This window comes from Bufo bufo, chromosome 1 (genome assembly GCF_905171765.1).
Source record: "Bufo bufo chromosome 1, aBufBuf1.1, whole genome shotgun sequence".
In the NCBI taxonomy this organism is placed as follows: Eukaryota; Metazoa; Chordata; class Amphibia; order Anura; family Bufonidae; genus Bufo; species Bufo bufo.
The window spans coordinates 631,746,111-631,765,345 of record NC_053389.1 but is presented as its reverse complement, the minus strand read 5'-3'; the positions used below and the strand labels follow the sequence as shown (position 1 = coordinate 631,765,345).

The following is a 19,235-nucleotide window of genomic DNA, read 5'->3' as shown; positions in this document are numbered from 1 at the left end:
CAGGGACAAAACACAGTAGCACACCACCTTGTTAGTATCCCCCAAAGCTATGACAATAAGCAGCAATACAGCAATGACCTCAGCTGATGTGAATAACAAATCCCGAACTGGGTAAGGAAGGTCATATCAATATGAAGTGCAAATGCAATGACAGGTATGCCCAAAAGTGACCAGTGCGTAGCGAACATAGCAAAAAGACAAACCAGTATATAAGCTATATGGTTCATGTAGCATGAATGGCGACATACCAATAGAACAGGGGATGAAAACCTGGTGGTGGCGCTCCTCGACGCACGTTTCGCGTGTGATCGCTTCCTCAGGAGGAGTGAAAGGTCGGGAGAAGATGACTGGTTTAAAAAGAAGCCTGCCTATGAAAACGGCCAAATTCTGATCACATGACGTTTCACATGTTTCTACGTCATACTGGCGGCACATGACCAATCAGTACCCGCCATGTCATGCAGCTTCCGCCCTTCCCCTGAGGCCGATGGAAGAGAGGGCGGTCGCACATACTTGATGCGGACCGCCGTCGCCACCATCATATCCAGACGGAGAATGGGCGGAAGCAGCCACACGGGCCGGACAGTCATGCGCACAAGTGACGCCTTATGGGAATAGCGGCAATGGGCATCATAACAGGAGATGGCCATGGCCCGTACCCTATATTGTGTTCCGCCATATATTACAAGTAAAACCTATCCTTAGAGAATTAGAAGCAAGTGGCATAATACAATAGACACCAGACTGCAAAAAAATGTCAGAAAACAATGAAACAAAAGAAAAAGGGAAGGGGTTGCGCCGTATCCTCTATATATAGTGCACAAATTATACACATAGCATAATCAGAAAAAGTGTACAGTACCAATCAAAAATACATAAGTGATACCAATTAACAACTATATGAAAAAAAACATTTCATCATTAAATCATCTGTCCATAATTATACAATTAAGTGTTTATATTTATATTGATACAATAATAACAACAATGAATATCAAACATGAGAGAGAGATATAGATATATATATATATATATAGTGAGTATCATTCTCGATTTTATATTGACATGATACTGAAGTGAATAAGTGATAAAGAATATATCGTAGGGGCATGGACATTATAAAATATCCATCCCTCAGTAGAGATCATGTGTCACCAACAGTATATCAAATGAGCAAATCATCACACCTGACCCTGTTGATTAAAGTGCAGAGTGCAGAATCTCTAGGTGTAATGGTACCGGCTCCGTTGCTCCTTGAGGCTCATTTGCATATATTAAAACTTCATATTTTTTTCAGCAATGGGGGCACATTTGACTGTAGGACCAACACAGATGCCTTCTGCTGCCAAGCGCACATGTAACAGTTTCATAGGTACAGATCTGCTGACAGATGCCCTTTACGTTAGGTGTTGGTGTATGATCTTACAGAGAAGTTCCTCTGTCGCCTCTGTAGAAGTTTTTCTTTTCTGCTTTGATAGCCTGACTACTTGCTGGGTGACGTGTGTATGAAGAGGGCTTCTTCCTAGAAATACTAATCTACGTGAACACAAGTTTGTTTACTACTGTGTATATTGCAGTTGATGCCAGAAAGTTGTGTATTACATAAAACATGTGTTAGATGGGAAAGAAGTTTTGGGGTTTGTGCATGTGCTTTGATAAGATGAACATCTGCAGGGCTCCGTTGTTCTGCTGATGGCCTCACGTCCAGTGAAGAGGATATGATACTGATCTGTGGCGTCTGATCCATCAGAAGAAAAATAGATGCCGTACACTGCTTATATCAACTGTAAGTGGGACGTTTAAAGTGGAACCTATGTGTAGGTCTGAAAATTATTTCTACATCCCATTTTGTGCTGGTATCCTTTGTACGTGACCATTTACTCCACGGTATACTGAGCCTGATTACTGTGAAATGACCTATTTACAATGTGTATCTATGGACTTTACGTCCTGTGCTCAAGAGTGTAAGGAGCTTTAATAGGATGACTATAGTCTTCTGTGACTCCATGTGCCCCCGATTGTCATGTGGAGAATTAGAAGTATTTATAGGTATTCCAATTGCCGCTATGTTGTGGAGCTTTTCTCTCCTACAAGCCTTGTGCATAAAGTTTGCACGTGCTTAATTGAGATATTAGAATAATGAGCTCCCTTGGTGAGGGAATTTTAAGCAAATATTCCTAGTTAATTAGGCAATGTTTCAGTAAATGTCTTGCCTAAATATGTAATATCTCTGAGTAGTGCTCATATGTACGTTACCGTATTGAAAAGTTACCAGACGTTCAGTGGACTATAGCCTACAGTAGGTTTTCACCATGCGTTACATGTAACCTAGGGGTACAGGCCATGTCTCTAGAGGTTTCTTGTACATTCCGTCTGTGCAGTTTTTAAAGGTTGTATGTCAGCAGTTTTGACCCTCTAAGGTCATAACTGCTGACAGACTCCCTTTAATAGGCATCTATGATCATAGCCTTGGACACTGGATGACTGTTCATCTGCCTGCCAAGTCATCCTTTTGAAGCTCACATATTTCTGTATAATGTTTGTCAAGAAGCTAGTCCTTTGGACGTGAGATGACCGCCTCAGGCCAAAAGACCTTCTTGTTTAGGCCTCATGCACACGACCGTTGTTTTATTCCGTGTCCGTTCCGTTTTTCGTGATTTTTTGCAGACCCATTGACTTTCAATTGGTCCGTTGAAAACTCGGCTAATGCACCGTTTGCCATCCGCGTCCGTGATCCGTGGTTCCAGTCCGTCAAAAAAATATAACCTGTCCCTATTTTTTTCACGGAAAACGGTTTGCGGACCCATTCAAGTCAATGGGACCGTGAAAAAACACGGAGGCACACAAGATTGTCGTCCGCGTCCGTTTTTTTCCTATCATTTGCATGGCAAACTTGACTTAGACTTTTTTTACTTTCCTTTTATGTCTGGTGGTCCTCCAAAAATAAAGGAAGACACAGGGAAACTGATCACGGCACAACGGAACCCCATTTTGCGGAACGGAACACAACAACGGTCGTGTGCATGAGGCCTTGGTCTGTTTTTGGAATCGATAAGTTGTTTTTACCAGCTTGAAGAACCCCATTAACTGTTATATGATCTGTTATTGAACCTTTACATTTTTCTTGAAAGAAATGTGTCCCAATTGGCATAAGGTGAAAACCTATTTGGAGAAATGCAGATGAGATTTTGGTATAGATAAACATTTAATTGCCCTTTTTAAAGTGGTCTTCCGGGTTCAGGGCAGAACCTGGGTATAAGCTGTTCTTTATTTGTAGAGTAGATATTAGTGGAGCTTAGGAGCACTACCTTGCTCCGATGCTCCCCCTTGTCACACTGCACCACGCAGCGGAAGGCTCTGTTTTTGTGCCGGTGACGTATCGGGCTTCACATCACTATGCTAAGCAGAGACTTCCACCTACTACTGAGCATGGTGATGTTACTGGCACAGATGGGTGTTCTCTAGCGCTGTTTTGGAGGTGGGCACTTATACCCGGGTGCAGCCCTGAACCTGGAAAACGGTATTTAAATCTGCACTGGTATATCCGGTATAGTGGGTTTCTTTCCAAGATGAGGAGCTCCGTAATCTTGTCTTTATCACAAAACTATGTTATGGTGGTTCCAAATACATGTTTGTAGCTTGTCCACCACTTCTCTTGCTTCTGAGGTCTGTGGATTTCATGGTTGCCTTGGAGCTTGGTAAAGTCTGGAGGATCTTTAATTTCATGTCTGGTATGTCATGGGTCTGTGTTGTAAGAGATGATTCATCGTCCTTTCAGGGCTTACTCATTTTGCTGCTCTTTGGGTCAGTGTAGTAGTCATTGGCATTAGGACTTCTTCACATTAGGTAATGGTTAAATAATAATAGTAACAGTGGTTTACCGGCGATTTATTTTGTTGCTCCCGTGCTTGCTTCCATATGTGGTCCATACAGGAAGATGTAACTTGCTGATCCTATTCCCTCATTGAATTAATCACTTATTTTGTTCTGGGATCCTGTTCTCTTAGCCAAGGTCAGACATTGAATTGTGTGTTCCTGGACCTTTCACAAAGTGGAATGTTGCTGGCACAGTCTTGTAAGGATGACTAAGAATTCATGCATGTGTCAGCCGTTCTGCCTGCCAAGCTGCAAGGAATTCCAAGTCAGATCCTTTATCAAGACTTAGGTTTGTTTCCCCACTGTTATATTTTAGCACGGCTCATATTTGTTCTAGCAGATTGTAGGTGGGAACATTTCAGTATAATTAACATAGATAAAAAAAATTAAAGGGGGGATTTATTAAAACTGGTGTTCTCCAGGCCAGTCTTAAGCCCCTCTGCACTGCTGGAGGAAGCGCCAAAGTTATGTACAGGAGCAGGCCTCTTCAAAGGTTTGGCGCTTTGTCCAGCAGGCTGTGCGACAGACTTAACTCATTGCCAGTTCCCTTGCTTTTGTGGATTTAAGCCATTTTCCATGCCAACAACCGGTATGGAAAATGATAAATGAGCTGCTACCCTGTCCGTGCCACGCCCACCTTTCTTGCCACTTTGACATTGTGGCATGCCCGGGGAAAGTGTCAAATTTTACTGCACAAATGGCGTGCAACAAAATTTGCGACCTATTTACACCACAAAAGCGGCATAAATAGATTAGCAAATGTCCCCCTAAAACTTTTTTAAGACAAAATTAGTCCATGTTCCATTAATATTAGTGTTATTAGGGGATTGGCTTCTGGTGTTGATAATAAATTATTTGTATTATTAAAGGGGTTACATACAAGTGAATGGGAGTGCACCGCGCTTGCCCAGCCACCGCTCCCTTTCATTTCTATGGTGCCAACGGAAACAGCCGAGCCACCAGCTGCACATGCGCAGTGCGTCCTCCACAACCTTTCTCCACTCTGTTCTCAGTGTAGGTGCGGGACCCACACCTATCGGACAATGGGGGCATATCCTAGCGATATGCCCCCATTGTCTATGATGGGGCAACTTCATATGCCGCAGTTCAATTAGCAAGTTCATGATTCTGAAAGTATGTTTGTTGTTTCTGGTGAGTTTTCAGAATAAACTGTTGTGTGCGTACATGAGGATTACAGCTATTTCAGGCCATTATATGACTTGATTCCTGCATTCTTCACCAGTTTCCCGTGGAGACACTATCTCTCTATTAGGGCTGAAACTATTGATTATTTTAGTAATCAAGTATTCTAACGATTAATCGAGTACTCTTATAAGAAAAAGCTAAATAAAAGAACATTTTCTATAAAAACCTCATCAGCCCTGCCATCAGTTCCCCTTCCAGTGCCACCAGCTTCCCCATGTCATCAGTTGCTCCCCCTCCTAATGCCACCAGCTCCTCCCCGAATGCCACCAGCTCGCCCCCAGTGCCATCAGTTCCCTCACTCCCCCTCCTAACCACAGTGCCAGTGAACTAAAATACTTGCCTTTCCTTTAGGGGCACTGACGACACTCCAGAGATATTCCATCCTCTTCTTCACGCGCTGCACTGGGACCTGACGCCACATAGCGTTAGGTCATAGGGCGCCCTTGCGTGCAGTGTGTCCTGACGATGTGTGTATGTCCGGATACAGTGCGGGCAGGTGGGTTGACTATGGAGTGTGAGTAATGGCAATCTCTTCACTCACACTCCATGGTCACATGGCACAAACTAATCATCGATGCAAAGAATTTGCATCGAGGATTTTTTTGTGTTGAGTTAATCGATTAATTTGGGTAATCGTTTCAGCCCTAATCTCTAGTTGTCAGTTTTCCCTGAGCTAGTGGGTAGACTAGCTGCTATGATGTCTCCCATACACTGCACAAACAGAAGAGGAGATCTTGCTTTCACTGTAAGGGCTATTTCACACGAGCGGATGCCGTGCGTGACATCCGCTCCGTGAATGACAGCCAAGACCCGATGCAGACTGCAGAAGCACGGAGCAGTAACATGATTGATAATGCTCCGTGCCTCTCTGTGATCTCTTTACTACGAAATCACAGTGACAACTTTATCTCACTGTGATTTCGTAGTAAAGAGATCACAGAGAGGCACGGAGCATTATCAATCTTCTGCTGTCCGCATCGGGTCTTGGCTGTCATTCACGGAGCGGATGTCACGCACGGCATCCGCTCGTGTGAAACAGCCCTAACACCCATCAGAAGCAGCAGCATGGGGAACATTATACAGGTTTAATGAGCAGTGTAGCTGTGAATCCACAGCATGGTCTCTCAAAACGGGTTTTAGCTATGAATGATTAGTTCAGGAGGCAAGAGGAAAGAAGTAGAGGGTCATAACTGGAGAAAAGGGCTTTTTTCTCTGAAAAAAGTGTAGTGCCTATCTAATATATAAAGCTGAGTGTGTGTATGTATGTATGTTCGCTAAAGGAATCCGCACTGTCTCATTTACAATCATAAAATTTGGCAGACAGGTACATCGGGTGTCTGGGAAGGGTTTAGACCGGGTCTCTGCTCTCTAGCACGTACCGTTCCTGACATATTCCCAAAAAATGCATTAGTCAATAGAAGCCTGGTCACATGACCCTTATCAGTCAATAGAAGCTCGCAGGCCCTTAGTCTCCACATACGCACAGTTTTAAACCAGGTTTCCATAACAACCGAGCCATTTTTCTTCACTGCTGTAGGTCCGCTTTAAAGGGGCAGGGCGCTGTGGATGACACTGTTAAGGGAGCGGAGTGCTGTGGAGGTCACAGTTCAGGGGCAGGTAGTGTGGCCATTCAGGCCACCCTCAAAAGACTGACTTAAAAACCCCACCCCCGGTCCCGCTAAGCCACCCCCGGGCACTGTTAAGGCAGCGGGGTACGGTGGAGGTCACTGTTAAAGGAGCCGTTGCTGTGAAGGTCTCTTTTAAGGGCGCTGGGAATGGTGGCGGTCACAGTTAAGGGGACTATAACCTATGGTCAGTGTTAAAGGGTTTCTGTCACCAGAATTAGCGATGTGCTAATGTTTGCTGAACCGAACTAGTCTATTTCTACTTTTATCTATGCCCCCGTTACTCCAGAAATATAACTTTTATAATATGCTAATTAGCCTCTAGGGGCAGGGGGGGGCATTGTCCCTGCTCCTAGAGGCTCCGTTCTCCCACGTCTGGCCATGCCCTGCTACACTAGATTGACAGGGCCAGGCAGCGTTAGTCTCCTACTGTCTGCTGTCTAAATCTCGCGCCTGCGCCGTCCTGTTCAGTATTCGGCGGAGTGATTGAAGGGCGCTCACCGGCTGCCGGCTTCCTGCCTGTGCCGAATACTGAACGGCGCGAGATTTCCACAGGGCCGGAAGTTGGAGGTGAACGCTGACTGGCCCTGGAGGTCACTGTCAAGGGGGTGGGCTGCTGTGGAGGTCAACATTTTAAGGAGGCGGGGCACTGTGTGGGGGGGGGGGGGGGGTCAGTGTTAAGGGGTGGGGGGCTGTGGAGGTCACTTAAGGGGGCGGGGTACTGTAGATGTCACTGTTATAGTGGATATTGTCGATTATCTTTTAACGACATACAAACATTAAATGAAGTAGATGATGGGTCAGTCTGCTTGTGCCTCTGTTTTCACCCCCACTTTCTTCCCCAACCCTGTAGGACAGAATGGCTATTTGGTCTATGGGCCAGCACGATGTGTTAAAAAATAGTCATATACAAAAAACACCATATTGAAAAAAAAACTCACTAGTAGCAAAAAAAAATTCATGCGTCCTGCATTTCATTTCTGCAATATACTGTACTTTCAACTAACATATGGCGCTGGCATTTTTTCTGCAAAAACACAAGTGCAAATATAAGTGTTGAAAGTAAAGCCGCAAAAGTGCCGCAGCCACTAAATACTGTGTGTGAATTAAACCTTATGTCCAGAGTTTACTTGTTCTGTACTTGGTACCAGGATTACCTTCACAGCCCGGTTAGTTATCATGTGCCATTAAGGCCCTGTTCAGATGTTTAAATCTGTCATGGAATCTGCTCCAAAGTGCCTCGGTTAGCAATACTGAATCTGCCTGCCATTGTTTTCATTGGGAGGCCACACTGCACTTGATGCGACTGCGGTTCATAGCCGCTCCTGACGAAAGGACATGTTTTTTTTTCTTGGTGCAGTATCTGGACTCGGCTGGAAACATTGGTGGCGGTTGTCCCGTCACAATTTAGATTATTCAGTGGGGCAAAATTGCATGCGGGTTCACGCCCAAAAAATTGTGGCAGTTTCTGCCATGGAATATGCTGTGGATTTTTCCTTTGCAAAATCCCCTGTGGGGGAACTAGCCCATAGTGTAACTGACCCATGCACATGACCGTATGTATTTAAATACAGATGACGTCCGTGTGCATTCCGTATTTTACGGAACAGCTGGCCCCTAATAGAACAGTACTATCCTTGTCCGTTATGTGGACAATAATAGGACCTGTTCTTCTTTTTTTTTTTGTGGAACTGACAGTGAAACAGAATGCACACAGAGTAACTTCCGTTTTTTTGTGTGGACCCATTGAAAAGAAAAGTTCTGCATACGGTCCGCAAAAAAAAAAATGGAACAGACACAGAAAGAAAATATGTTTGTGTGCATGAGCTCTAATACTGATGACTTATCCTCAGGATCTGATCAGTGGGGGTCCGACACCCGGGACCTGCTCATCAAGCTCAGTGCTGTACATTCATTTAAATGGGGCTGAGCTGCGCCTAGGCCACGTGACCGATAAACGTGTCGTCACTGGCCTATGGAAAGCTGAGAGAAGGCTGCGGTGCTCACCGGAGGGCTGGTGCCTTCCCGGACCCCTACCAATCAGATACTGATGACCTTTCCTGAGGACGTCTTGGAAACCCCTTTTAGTTGTTGGGTCAGTAGTAGTCCTCTGAGAAAGCTTCACTACCGTTTTTTGCTCACAATAACTGATGGAAATAACTGACCAAAAAACTGAAGTGTGAACTGAGCCTCGGTCTGTTTGGAGAGCACAGCAATTGATCTGATGCTGTTACCGTCACATGTCATGACGGCAGCCTAGTGTCTGGGACACATTGTAACCATTTTACTTGAGCAGAACAATGTGTGCCTGTGATGGGTAGTGTTTGGGAAGATTCTGTATAATGCAGAAACTATGCAGCAGAGTTAACTGTCTGCCAGCCAGATCCGAGGGTGTAAACACATCCCGAAAGGACTAACATATATCAAATGTGCATGTCTAACAGGAGCAGGCAGAGAGGAGGAGATGGTCAACCAGGCACACGTTGGGCATCTGACTCTCACAACGATACTTGGACACTGTCCAGGTGGTGCTCCACTCCCCCATTTAAATAATGCCAGCCCAGGTCTGACACATCATGCCACTTACCCCAGAATTAGAATGATATTCTGATTAGAACAATGGCTTCATAGATATGGGGGCTGCTCAAGCCACATGTTTCCAGTGGAACCACAGCATTGATAAACCGCTTCCAAAATTCATGGAACTGCCACTAATTGTCCATAGCCTTTGTATTCTGACAGCAGGGAATCAGAATGATCTGGCGACTGTGGACAGCATGGTCTGTGTTACGTAGCGCACACATCTCTCGCTACAAACACCTGTGGTTGCCGGAATGATTGACCTGTTGGCCGATAAGTCCATACTGATCAGTCGTTCCATTCTTTCCTCACAACTGATTTGACCAAAGATGAAGCGGTCTGTCCATGGGCTGATTTAGACTGGTTTAATTTTCTGAATGGGAACAGAACACAACCTGATGGAGGATGAAGGCAGTGTAATGAAAAGTGGAGCAGTTGTTTATTGCAGGCGATCTCATTCCCGTTTGGAAGATGAAAGTGGCAAATGTTAATGACTGGGCAACTGGGCCTCTGTTCCTTCGAGCAGGTTTCTCTAAACTCTGGTTAAACATGACAGCTGCCGTCTATAGGTTTTACAATGAGTCGTGAGAAGGTCTCAAGTACATCTTTCTTTCATGTGGCTGTCATGCAGTAAATATATGGATATGAAAGTCATGAGGGTAATTAAAATCACGAGCAATAATGAGGTTCTGGGCAGTTGCCATTTATTCTGTTGTGTGACAAAAGTCTGTTATAGTTGAGTTCAGCCATTAAGCATATACCATGGGACGTGTATGATAATGGAAGACCAAAAGACTTTTTTACTTGCTCATATGATCCTCCTGTGACTGCCCATTACCCAACTGCTCTGTGTTTGACCTTACAGTCAACCTCATGCCCAAGTTTCTTCAGTGCAAGATTGTACATAATGTAAACGCAAATGACCATGTGCCAAATGAATAAGAATTTTTCAGACGAGCCTAATGGTGTTGCTGTTTTACCTTTCTAGGTGAAATTGTGGTAAATGAAGTGAACTTTGTCAGAAAGTGCATCGCGTCAGACACAAGCGTCTATGACCTGTGGGGGAAGTTGACATGCACCAACTTTAAGCTTTCATTTATTACGGATACTCCTGTGCCCTTTCAGGTAAGATCTGTCTACTTTACTTGAACATTTTAGAAATGTTTTTAGCTGGGCCACTCACAATTCCAGTATAGGCTACATGTGAACTTGTTGAACACCTCTGTTCCATGTGATTTTCAAGATATAGACGGATAACCTTTATCCAGTGCATGCTGCCATTCAGGAACCAGCTGTCTGGATGTCTGTCTTGTAGCATTCACTGTGTGCCCTTCCATTCAGTAGTGCTGCCTATCATCTTGGTTCATTACCCAAGACAGTTGCTCTAAATGCTCACTTTTCATCTCTCCATGAAGGTCAATGTCCTTATGGATGGTGACTTTCCCTGTTGATGGGAAGGTATTTCTGTTTATCAGGTTCTAATCTAGTTTCATGTTCTGTTGTCTTATGTTTCTGATCCGAATGCCTAATTCCTTAATTTCTATTCCTTTTGTGAGTGTGTAGGCTTCTTTACCTACCCCCTGTTTAAAAAAAAGTAAATTGGGTGATCTACCAACAGTATGTGGTTCCCGATATCCCTTTAGGACCAGATTATAAACTGTTGAGAAGAAAAGGGAAGTGTTCATTGTATGAAAAAATATCTTCAGTAATTTCAGTGTTGGTTACATGGCTAGAAGTGTGCACTGGCCCAATCAGTGATCAGTAGAGTAAAGTATGAGTGCCTCTGTGATCCCCTTACGTCATATAGCCAATGTATATATTACCATATTCACCAGACATTTAAATGTTAAAGGGAACCTGTCATGCTCCTTCCGTGGATCTCTCTGAGGGCAGAATAAGTTGTTGACTCACTGATTCCAGCATACTGTTGTGTGCTTGGCATATAGTTTCTCTTGCTCTTCAGTCTCTGATCACTTCCTCCCTGTGCACAGTGATGGGGAGAAAGCTGTCAATCAGGAGATGGAGGGTAGGGTGTTCTGATCTATGCCCCCTCCCATGCACACACCAGGCAGAACGCTGGAATTGAGGATACCCTAAATGTGGTGACAGGTTCCATTTAATACAGTACATATAACATGGGGCATTTTGGCGACTCATTCCAAAGCAAAATATATTCTGTTTTAAGTAGTATCATGGTTCAACTTATAGCATTCTGGATCTCCCAAGAGAATATATGTATTACAGCTGCATTACAAATGCAATAAAATGATCTCTTCTTGTTTTCCAGAAATTCCACTATAAAAATCACCTCCTCGGTGAGCATGACGTCCCACTGACTTGTATTGAGCAGATTGTTGTAGGTATGTAGTATTGCTGGAAATGTGGCTTCACAAGTGGTAGAGAACCGTTTTCTGTATATCCCATCTGCCATAATGATGAGAGGCTGCTGTTGTGCGACCCTCTGGAACATGAACTACAGCCATAAGTCATTCCACAGCTGACAGGGTCAGGTACCGTTATTAGTATAATGCAGTATGTACACTAGGCTGAGCCCACTAGCATCTCTTTAATGTTGAGTATCCATAAGGTGGCCTATAAGGTCAGTCTAAGGATAGGTTCCATGTTTAGTGAACCGATGCCAAGGTTTTGCAATGAGGCTTTTGGCTGCATGACTTCTACAGGAAAAACAAGTTTAAAGCACTTCTCTTACCTATAGATGCAGTGCGGCCAAAAATCCATGCAATTCACTATAAAGGAGCTGTATACTGTGTCTGAGATCACACGGAAATGGACATTTGGGATTTAGCCTTTCAGAGGCTGTCAACCAGTCACCATAGCCTGATTTGTTCTCAGCAATGGTGATTGAATGAGAGCAGATGACAAAACATGGCTCCTCTCAGCGTTCCTCCCAGTTTTCCCATAAAGCTACCCAATACTCAGGTCATAAGAACTGGGACAGCACTTCGCATACAATAGTTTAAATAAGATTTATCTTTAGCATGCCTACAAAAGTGGAAAAGTAATAGTGTGTAGTCTGTATTACATTTACAGACTTAAAGGGCAGGTACAAGAAATGCGTTCTGTCACTTCCCTTTTTCTACTGGGCAATGAATATCTAGACCCGTGGTGCTGTTGTCAGGCTAGCACTGTTATACGGGCACTCTGTGACTTGCATTGTAATAGGTGGCCCTGTGGGCTGGCACTGTTATGGGGGACCGGTGTGCTGGTATGAGTTCTATTTGAAGCATATTATCCCTCGTGCAGACCATGACTGGCACTGTCTCATTGACCTTCTTTGAATCCTTGAGCCGTGCACCTCCACCTCAGGCCCAGCACTAGGCGTAATGTGACTTTTACCCAGAGTGATCTATTAAATGGGTATTCTCATATGAGGTGGACATGTTATATCCACAGGGTATGTCATTAATATCCAGTTTATGAAAGCCGTAAAACGCTACACAGTTTTAGTAACTCATAGACTACAAATGCATAGTTGACAAGGGGTGGGGGGAAGGGGGCAGGGATTGTACAGATTTACCCGAGTGGCTGCTTTATAGGGGCATTTTGTTGGGATGGGGGTGATTGGGGGCTAGAATGTTCCCTGGTTGGATGTTTGCAGCTATGCATTTTGGATTAGCTGTGTGTATGTGAGGCCATAGCATTTTGGCACCTTGCAGACGAGCGTTCCTCCCGCAGCGAGTCCACATCGCAGCACCCGGCCTGACCTCCCAGCGCTCCCTGGGGTTACATAGCATTACAGTTCTGGAATGTATTGGATAGCACTGGCATAATGCTGACACTGTTATCCAATACATTCCAGAACTGTAACGGTTACATAGCATCATAAATCAATATAATGCTATGTGACCCCCGGCAGCGCTGGGAGGTCAGGCCGGGTGCTGTGATGTGGACTCGCTGCAGGAGGAACGCTCATCTGCAGGGGGCCTTTCTACTCCCTGGCACTCTGATAGTCCAGTAAAATTGTGTATTTCTGGCTGGGTTTCAATGAGAACTGAGCACAAAGTTGAGGCCTTCACGTCCCTGTATTCAGAGCTTGCACGTGGTGTGATTCATTAGACAGGTAAAAATCTGCATTGTTTGCTGTTTATTTTAGTAAATGACACCAAGAGAAAGCAGAAGATCCTCACCTTCAACAAGAAACTGAAATTCAACCCAACTGAGCTGATAATTTACTGTAAAGATTTCCGTATACTTCGATTTCGCTTTGATGAATCCGCCCCAGAAAGTGCAAAAAAGGTACTTTTACTCTATAATAGGTTGCTGTAACTGTAGAGGGTTTCTTGGCAGAAAACCTTGCTGTGTATGTCCTGCATGGAAAATAACCTTCTATATTTTATAGTGAGCTATCCTGCTTCTATACACCACATACATCTTTATCCCCAGCTGACGCTGGAGGGAAACCAGGATATGCACCTTTCTTGCCTTAGTTCAAAGACTGATGGCCATAATGGAGTATCCAAAGACAAATGAATCAGTCTTTGCCTATTGTGCCAAGGTGCATTATGGGGAAACCCCACAGAACAGAGGGGTGATCGCCACTAAAGCCTGAATAATAGCAACAATGTTAACTAATACGTATCCACAGGATAGGCGATAACCATTAGATTGGTGGGGGTCCTACTTCTCGGACCCCCACTGATCACAGGAATGGGGCTTAGTACTCCAAAGGGCACCCTAAAATGAATGAAACAGGTTAAGCATACGCACTGCTGCTCCATGCATCTCTGAGACAGGCTGAGTACAGTGCTATTTCCAGCAGGTCCCATATAGGTGAATGGAGCAGCAGTGCGCATGCTTCACTTACCTCTCCATTCATTTTGGCGTGCCGTTTGGAGTACAGGACCCCATTCTTGTGATTGGTGGCAGAGCTAGAGGTGGGACCTCCACCGTTCTAATAGTTACCCTCTATCTTCAGGTTATCCAGGATTAGAAAGAAGGGTTTATAGATTTCCAGAATCAGCATAACTTTTGTCAGTGGACAGTATGTATTGAAGGGGTCTGAGCTGGATAACCAGATAGAAATCCAGGACGAATGGTGTCAACATGCCTAAGCTGTATGGACTTATAATGGGCTCTGTCAGATTCCGCCAAAGGGTCCATTGTTTTAGGATGTAGTGCAGTCATAACAGCCTTTGAAACAGATGTGAGCATAGCCTTATCCTGGGTAACACTTCCCATGAGAGACATTGAAGAATGAAGCAGCTGAAAGGTGTTCCCAATGTGATGAAGAGAATAGGAATTCCAACTAAACATGCAATTACATTTTTATTGTCATATGAATTAGATTTTTCTGCATTATGTATATTGTCATTTTGTACTGACGAGCACACGGTCCCCATTCGAAGAAAAAAACATAAGCCGACAAGACTTCCCAGATTCCTGATGATCCCGTTAAATCCTTCTACTGAATGAATGCTGCTCTCGTTTAGGGTGCATTCACAAGACTGTATGTATTTTGCGGTCCATAAAATGTTGATCCACAAAAAATACGGATGATGTCCATGTGACGTCTGTGTTGCATCAGTTTATGTTGCGGATCCATTGTAACAATGCCTATTCTTGTCCACAAAACTGACAAGAATAGGACATGTCCTATATTTTTTCGAGGATGTGGACCCATTCCATATCATCTGCAAAAAATGTGTATCGGATGCGGACCAACAATTACGGTCGTGCGAATGAAGCCTTAAACTAATAGAACCCCCTATGGTCAGGTGTGCGCCAACAAGGACTGGCAATAATCAAGACATGGCTGAAAATCACATGGCCATGCAAACCACTGCTGTTTTCCAAATTTTCAGCCCAGCAGGTTACTAACATTTACAGCAGAAACGGGTGTATCTGAAGGCTACAACAGCTCCTGGCTGCCTAAGATTTGACTTGCGGCTGCATGGCGGGTCAGGGATCTGACTCCAGCACACAGGGAAGTGTATGAAATGCCCGTCTTGATAAACTCCTCGCTTCTGTATTAGAATTATGTATATGCCGTCCTGTGGGTACATGCTTAGAGCATGCTGAACGTAATGTGAAAAGCCTTGTACCTGCCAACCCCCTTCTAGACCTCTCTTGTGTTCTCAGCTACATACAAGGCACATTCACTGATTAGTAAAACCTGCATTCGTCTGTTGGAAATCGCGCAGGACAAGATTTCCTCTGGCAGTGGAATGCTGTTCCCTTGCACAGTCCAACCTGCCAAACTGGTGTTTTGGAGTTCAGGAAAGGGTGAACAACAGAATGAGTCATCTGCACTTCCTAAAAACACGGCTCGAGTGCACTGAATCACCAGATAACCAGGACTTCCAGAACCGATCTGGATAGAATGCCTACTATTTGTCACCAGTGACTCCTGGCATAGACTGCAGCGTGGGCCCGAGCCTTCCGAGCCGGATCATGTAGTAGTCAGCCTTCTAACATTAGAACAGTCCTTCTCTTTACTGCAGGAAAAAGTTGGTCATTGAGTTTACAGTTTAGTTTCTCTAGGGCTCTGTTCACATTGTGTTTCAGCATTCTTTTGACATATACATCACAAATGGCTTGGACGTATGCAGCTGTATGCTACATGGGTGTATCCAATGTATAGAGTGTTACAAGTGATTGCTGACTGTATAGTAAAGAGCAGCAGGGTACTGCAAACACAGAACTAAGCCTGGCATATGCCAAAAAGACACCTGCTCAGCATCAGCTGGGCCCATAGTGGTCCATGGACTGATTCGGCAAATGTGCCAGGGGCATTTCCAGTGGCATACCCGGTGGTGCAGATTTCCTCATCTTGTAGATTGCAGGTGCTAGATTTATCATGGTGGCTCAGGCTGGATGATAAATTCAGTGCATGGCTAGACACTCGTCTAACTTTATACCAGCTATTTGCTGCTTTACTTTCAGACAGAATTTTGTGCCAGAACTGTGGCATAGTTGGGGCAAAGTGTCACATGTGAGGCCACCCCTGTTTCTATGAAACCACGCTCTAGTGGAAAGCTAGGTGCAATGGGTATTTCACTAATAGTGCTCTGTATAAATGTAATTTGGGTGACAAGCTGTACTATTATGTGCAGTTTTTGTGTCCTTATGTGGCCAAGTGAACAGCAACCCTCATTTTCCATACCAGCAGTTATTAGGACTTTTGGAAATTGCCTTTCCTATCAACCCTCATGTCCAAGCAGGCCTGCCTCACAAGTTGTCTTCTACAACTGCTGTGGCCAGGTAGCTAGTGTATGAATTTTCAGTAACTACTATATTCAGTAAATATATATATATATATATATATATATATATATATATATATATATATAAATATGTGTGTGTGTGTTTTATTTTAGTTGATGCATAGCCAATAGATGCATAACAACTTGAGGTGATAGGACACCATGTCCGTTCCTTTCTGTTCCGCTGTATGTATGGTTTTATTCTTCAAGGTTTGCACATTACTGAAAGTTTTTTTTTTTTTGTGTATATTGTCCTAGGTTTGTCTTGCCTTGGCACACTACTCACAGCCAACAGATCTTCAGCTCCTTTTTGCCTTTGAGTATGTTTCCAAGATGTATCATAATCAAGGTAGGTTGTATTGTAGCATCTGTGACTGTAGCGGTTATTTGGTTAGAGTTTAGCAGCTATATCATTAGCTAGTGTTCACACTTGCTTTTGAGGTTACTGTCTTTTGCTGTTTCTGATTTCATGGACAGAGCAGTCTAAAAAGCAATATTCTTAATGCCAAAACCCTAATGGACTTAAATAGATCAGTCCATCATGAATTGGTGGTATCTGTAGGAAAACAGATACAACATAGCTGTCATGACTCTAAAATAGAGGCCACAATACTAGTGTGAACAGAGTCTTCGGCTACATTCACATGATGGTGAAAAATGGCCATCACACAGCTGATTTTAGAACCAATTGAAGTCAGTGGGGCTATGCACATGGATTGGTTTTAAACGGCCAGTGAATAGCAGCAATAAAAAAAAAAAATAGAGCATGTTCAGAAGGACCCCATTGAAGTCAAAGTGGCCCCGTCTAATGGCCGTTAAAAACGGGTACACTTGGTCTTTCAGGGGTTAATAAAAAAAAAAATAACACCATCCACTTGCACACGCAGGGAAGCTCGCTCTTCACTAGATTCAGCAGGACCTGACCTTCCCAGTTTGATGTCATCATACTGGGATCGCAGGTCCTTTCCTGCCGCATCCAGTGAAGAGCGAATGTCTCTGCGTGTACAAGTGGATTATATATATTTTTTGGGGGGAAATACTGTGATCCAATAAGGGTAACGTTCATAATACTGGGGGCCACTAAGGGGGGGGGCATTCATAATACTGGGGGCCACTGAGGGGAGCATTCATAATACTGGTGGCCATTAAGTGGACATTCATAAATATGGGGCACTAATGGAAGAATTAATTAGATCTTAGGGGGTCCACTAAAGGGGGCATTAATCATACTGGTGGCACTATGGGTGGGGAATTTAATGTCCTGGGGGAGGTATTGGGGACATTATGTATACAGAGGGCACTGCAGGGTTGTGATTTAAAAAAAAAAAGGCAAATTGAATTAATCGTTTTTTTTAGTTTTTTTTTTTTTTATGGTCGTGAAAAACAAACAAATGGCCATGAAAAACGGACAGTCTGTCCATTTTTCATGGCCATGGTTATGTGAATATAGCCCTCCATATAAATAATAGCCACTACAAGCTGATGTGCCAGCAGATGCCATTTGTGTATCTAATCTCAGCCTTATATTAATTATCAAAAGTTAGAACATTCTCATTAGGTTTTGCCAGTCAGCCATATAGTAGTCAGGGACAGTAATCTGTTATAAACATAGATAATTTCATGCCGTGTCTGTAATCATTCTGATTGGACGAAATCCTGCCATGAGCTGATAAGAAATGAACTTTCAGCTGGTAAGATCAGGTACCCCTAATTCCTGTAACTACAGCATAGCCAATTCTAACAGTAATATGAACGTAAGAGTAGTGGGTGGGTGAGTAGAAAAGTGTCAGAAAACAGTGCCATGTAGTAGTCGTCATTAGGGTATCGCTCACACCGTCCTGGGAGAAATAGACTGGTGAACCGTTATTGATAAATTTCCCCAACTGATTTTAAAGGGGATTTCCAGGGAGATCATTTTGTTTAAAAAAGCATCAGGTTTAAAAATAACAAAGAAACCTTACTGTACCTAACTCCACCGATCCGCTTCAGTCCCCACTGAAAGGCCGTCTCCGCCAATCAAGGCTCGAGGCGGGTAGCCGCTAAGGCCAGTGACTGGCTGAGCAGGCTGAGATAAACTGACCAATTCTCTTTGCAGGAGACAGGATTAATGGAATAGATCCTGGAGGAGGAGATACGGGTCCAAAGACCCCCTTGTTTGAAACTTATTCTGATTGGGACCGAGAGGTCAAACGAACCGGAGCCTCTGAATGGAGAGTTTGCTCGGTTAATGAGGGATATATGATTTCAAAGAGGTATGTGACTATGTAAAAATTTCTTGATGGTATGAAGTCATTTAGATTTTCTAGATGCCGTTTTACATTTCTACAGAACTAATATTCCTGTTTTCTCCTTAAGAGCTGTAACCATTTCTTCCATTGTGGAGTGATTGCCTCCCCCAAACAGTGGTACAGGGAAAATCTTTTATTTTCTGGTCTAAATATTGTTTTCTACAAGAAGATGAGGGGTGGTCTTACTTTGTCATGTGATTGGCAGAGCAGTCTATGGGCTTCATATTACAGATCTGTAGATAGGTCCTGTATTATATATAGAGTAGCTGCATGTAAAGCTGAAGAGGCATCCACAATCGCTCTCCTACCCACACTATTGGATGATGAGTGTTATGGGAGACTGACGAATCTTCACTTTCGGACAGAGTTATTCCTTATCTTGGTATAAAAATTAAAGGGAACCTGTCATCCAAGCTTCCCTCTTTCCAGAGAGCTGT

At 43.8% G+C, this 19,235-nt stretch overlaps 1 protein-coding gene across 2 annotated transcripts in view; it reads left to right on the top strand.

The window, feature by feature from the left end:
* MTMR10 (myotubularin related protein 10) overlaps positions 1–19,235 on the top strand; it is a 79,140-nt gene that overhangs the window by 30,516 nt on the left and 29,389 nt on the right. For both annotated transcript variants that reach the window (XM_040413839.1, XM_040413838.1), the window contains exons 3-7: positions 10,276–10,412; positions 11,575–11,647; positions 13,402–13,544; positions 16,769–16,859; positions 18,606–18,762. In XM_040413839.1, coding sequence (XP_040269773.1) covers positions 10,276–10,412; positions 11,575–11,647; positions 13,402–13,544; positions 16,769–16,859; positions 18,606–18,762 — 601 coding nt within the window. The remainder of the gene's footprint in view (positions 1–10,275; positions 10,413–11,574; positions 11,648–13,401; positions 13,545–16,768; positions 16,860–18,605; positions 18,763–19,235) is intronic.